This window comes from Aplysia californica, unplaced genomic scaffold (assembly GCF_000002075.1).
Source record: "Aplysia californica isolate F4 #8 unplaced genomic scaffold, AplCal3.0 scaffold01249, whole genome shotgun sequence".
Taxonomy (NCBI): domain Eukaryota; kingdom Metazoa; phylum Mollusca; class Gastropoda; order Aplysiida; family Aplysiidae; genus Aplysia; species Aplysia californica.
Genome location: NW_004798519.1, coordinates 57,180 through 60,749, shown reverse-complemented (window position 1 = coordinate 60,749; position 3,570 = coordinate 57,180). Strand labels below are relative to the sequence as shown.

General features: G+C 42.0%; 1 protein-coding gene across 1 annotated transcript in view; it reads right to left on the bottom strand.

Annotated features, from left to right (window-relative positions):
- LOC101858593 (protein scribble homolog) overlaps nucleotides 1-3,570 on the bottom strand; it is a gene marked incomplete at its 5' end in the record, with an annotated part of 97,722 nt that overhangs the window by 37,401 nt on the left and 56,751 nt on the right. Inside the window, 1 exon segment of the mRNA XM_035973463.1 lies at nucleotides 2,136-2,219. Coding sequence (XP_035829356.1) covers nucleotides 2,136-2,219 — 84 coding nt within the window.

Sequence of the window (3,570 nt, the reverse complement as noted above, 5' to 3'; positions counted from 1 at the left end):
TGGCATTAATGACGTGTTGAATTTGTTTGAGCTGCAGCAAGTCCAAGTTGAAGCGACAAAAAGATAACTAAGTTCTATACAACAACATCCACCAAACACTAGCACAGACATAGACATGTGTGGGTTCTACACAACAACACCCACCAAACACTAGCACAGACATAATGTGTGGACATAGTGTGTATACTGTTCATATTGACGTCAGAGGCGCACGTGTACCGTGGCCCTATCTTCTGTGAGCTCAATTGTTTCTTGTTATTTGATTCTTTTTTTTTTTACCGCAATCTCCAGTACATTTGTCTTTTCTGGTTCAAGTTCAACTTCTCCATAAATAAATAGATAAATATATAAATAAATAAATAAATAAATAAATAAACGAACGAACGAACGAACGAACGAACGAATAAATAACTTTTACAAAAATTATCAATACATGTAAAAATTGGGTATTAAATTAAAAGCAGAAACCCCCTGCAAGGATAATAATGGTGCAGAAATACTGGATGCATACACATTTGTTGGAAAAAAACTGTCAGGTGAGGATTAAGACGTTTAGCAAAAATCTACTTACGACCGTCTAGAAATGCACACCAAAAAACACCTGACACAGTACACGTACACTCAGTGTAAGCACAGGAAACAACACAATGAACACACACAAATGGTCGCCTTTAAGCACAAGGAGGCTATCCCGAAAAAAAAGTTGCTTCGAGAAAATCGAAGGTAAAGTTTTTCGACCCTTGTTCAGTTTCTTTAAAAGACAAGGAGAGTTTTCTCTATACCCAAACAAATCTACACACCAATGAAACCAAACTTCCCCTATAGGTAAGGCAAAGCCTACTTTATGTGTTAAGTTTTCGTTTAAGTAAGAGTTTTAGGGTACTTGCAACACAATAAGGTCATAGAAGTGCCGAGGACCAGGTGTTACAAGAGAGTAACAAACACAAAAAAGGAGGAGGGAACCCCCCGAAATCTGGGTTAGCCCGATAGTCCTTAAAAGCGACCCTATAACAAGCACGGCAGACAGTTGAGTACAGTCTAAACACTGTCCAAGGCGGCCGGCCACTCCACATCCCCACATGGGGGGGGGGGGCGCAGAGAAGGACAATAGTGACATAGTATATGCATCTACAACGATGACACAGACTCTAGAACACAACACCACACGACAAACACACAGCGACGTCAAGCTACGGCAATCTAAGCATGCAAACAAACACACGCCTAGCCACAACGCCAGCACAACTCCTTTCATGGAGTCTGTCACATGGAGTCTGTCACATGGAGTCTGTCTCAGAGTTCCGAGTCACACAAAAGCAAACGACTACAACAAAGTAACCGCCCTACAGAGGCAGCAAAAAGTGTGTTTTTTTTTAACAACAAATGAACAAAAAACAGCAACACACACACACACACACACACACACACACACACACACACACACACACACACACACATACACACACACACAGAATAAAACATAAAACAAAAACACACAGACACTTAATTCTGCATCCTACAAAATCAACAAAAAGTTTTTTTTAACCAACAAATTAACATAAAAAAACAACACACACAAATACATATATAGAATAAAACACAAAACAAAAACACACAGACACTTAGTTCTTTTAGCTTTACTTTTAGTAAGCGTTTTACGACGCTCGCCAATGCATAAGGTCATATGAGCGCCAGAAGATTAGAGATGCTACAAGAAAGTAACAAACATAAAAAAGAAGAAGGGGAGATATGGATGATAGATGTTTGATAGGAAAGAAGAAGCAAACCACACCAGAGCACCCGCCAACCACCCACTGTGAGTGTGTCTGTGTGTGTGCATGTGTGTATGTGCGTGTGCGCGTGCGCGTGTGTTTCGATAAGCCAAACACAATAGGCTGAAGTAGTGAAGAAGCCACACTGAAGAATCTGTGAGCCATGCCTGACTGACTCTGAAAAATGGAACGAATGTGAACAGACAGACAGACAAACAAACAAACAGACAAATAAACAAATAAACAGACAGACAAACAGACAGCAGACAGACAGAAAAACAGACAGACACACAGACAAACAAACAGACAGACAGACAGACAGACAGACAGACAGACAGAAAAAGGCTAGGCCACAGTACTCACCAAAGGGCTGTTGGCGACTGGCTTCTCGGGGACAGGGGGCTTGACAGGCACTTGTTTGTTCATCACAGATTGGCTGGGGGAGCTCTGTGCACAGACACACACACAAGGAAAACGTTTTTGAGTTTTTGTTACACTTTTATACCATTTAGAACACTTTTTAAAGTTTTAGTAAGAAAAGTTTTGACGGCACTTGCAACACAATAAGGTCATATAAATGCCGAAGATTAGAGGTGTTACGAGAGAGTAACAAACACAAAAAAGGAGGAGGGGAGATGAGGACGATAGATGTTCGATAGGAAAGAGAAGAAGCAAACCACACCAGAGCACCCGCCAAAACCCACTGAAGCTGCTTCTGCAATCATTCAGTTTCGTGAGAGTTTCACGCACTTGCAACACAAATAGGTCACTATACAAGACTGGAGGTGTTATTAAAGAATAACAAATTTGTTAAAAAAGCAAAGAAAGAAAAGAGGAGAGAATAAGACTGACAAGATATTTCAATCATCGACACTATAGAGGAGTCCACTGGTTACAACAAAAAATCCTAACTTTTTGGATCCAATGGAAAATTGCGTGCAGGGTCTCAGAATCTACAGATCATACTGTCTAACACATCTTGTATCAAACTCATTTTTACAAAGTGCAACATGACATGCAAAAAGAGATTTGAATATTAATATACATAAACGTATAAGCAGAAGTATATTACAAAATCCAAACTTTCAGAAATAGGAATTTCTGTATTGATCCAGGAAAACAAACAGAAAGACAGACAAACAGACTGACAGACATAAGAAATAAAGCAGCATGCCACGACAATGGTTGCGAAACAAATAATGGAGGAAGAGAGGGTTGGAGGAGGGGTTGGGGGGGGTGGAGGAGGAGACGGTTGGAGGAGTAGGTGTTGGAAGAAGAGAGGGTTGGAGGAGTAGGTGTTGGAAGAAGAGAGGGTTGGAGGAGTAGGTGTTGGAAGAAGAGAGGGTTGGAGGAGTGGGTGTTGGAGGAAGAGAGGGTTGGAGGAAGAGAGGGTTGGAGGAGTAGGTGTTGGAGGAAGAGAGGGTTGGAGGAGGGTTTGTTTGTTTTTTTGGAGGGGGGGGGGAGAATTTTGGAGGAAGAGGGAGTTGGAAAAGGGGTAGGGGGGGTGTTGGAGGAAGAAAGGGTTGGAGAGGACGGAAGGGTGGAGGGGGAGGTAGGAGGGGGGAGAGAGAGAGAGAGACATCAAGCAAAAATGAAAGCAGGAACCAATAGTATGTTCTAAAATGTGAAGAATACAACCCCGGAGGTACAAAATGACCCCAGGGTGTACGGATACAGTCAACATCCCCAGAGAGCCTATTCATGAACTGTTCCCTAACATCCCCAGAGAGCCTATTCATGAACTGTTCCCTAACATCCCCAGAGAGCCTATTCATGAACTGTTCCCTAACATCCCCAG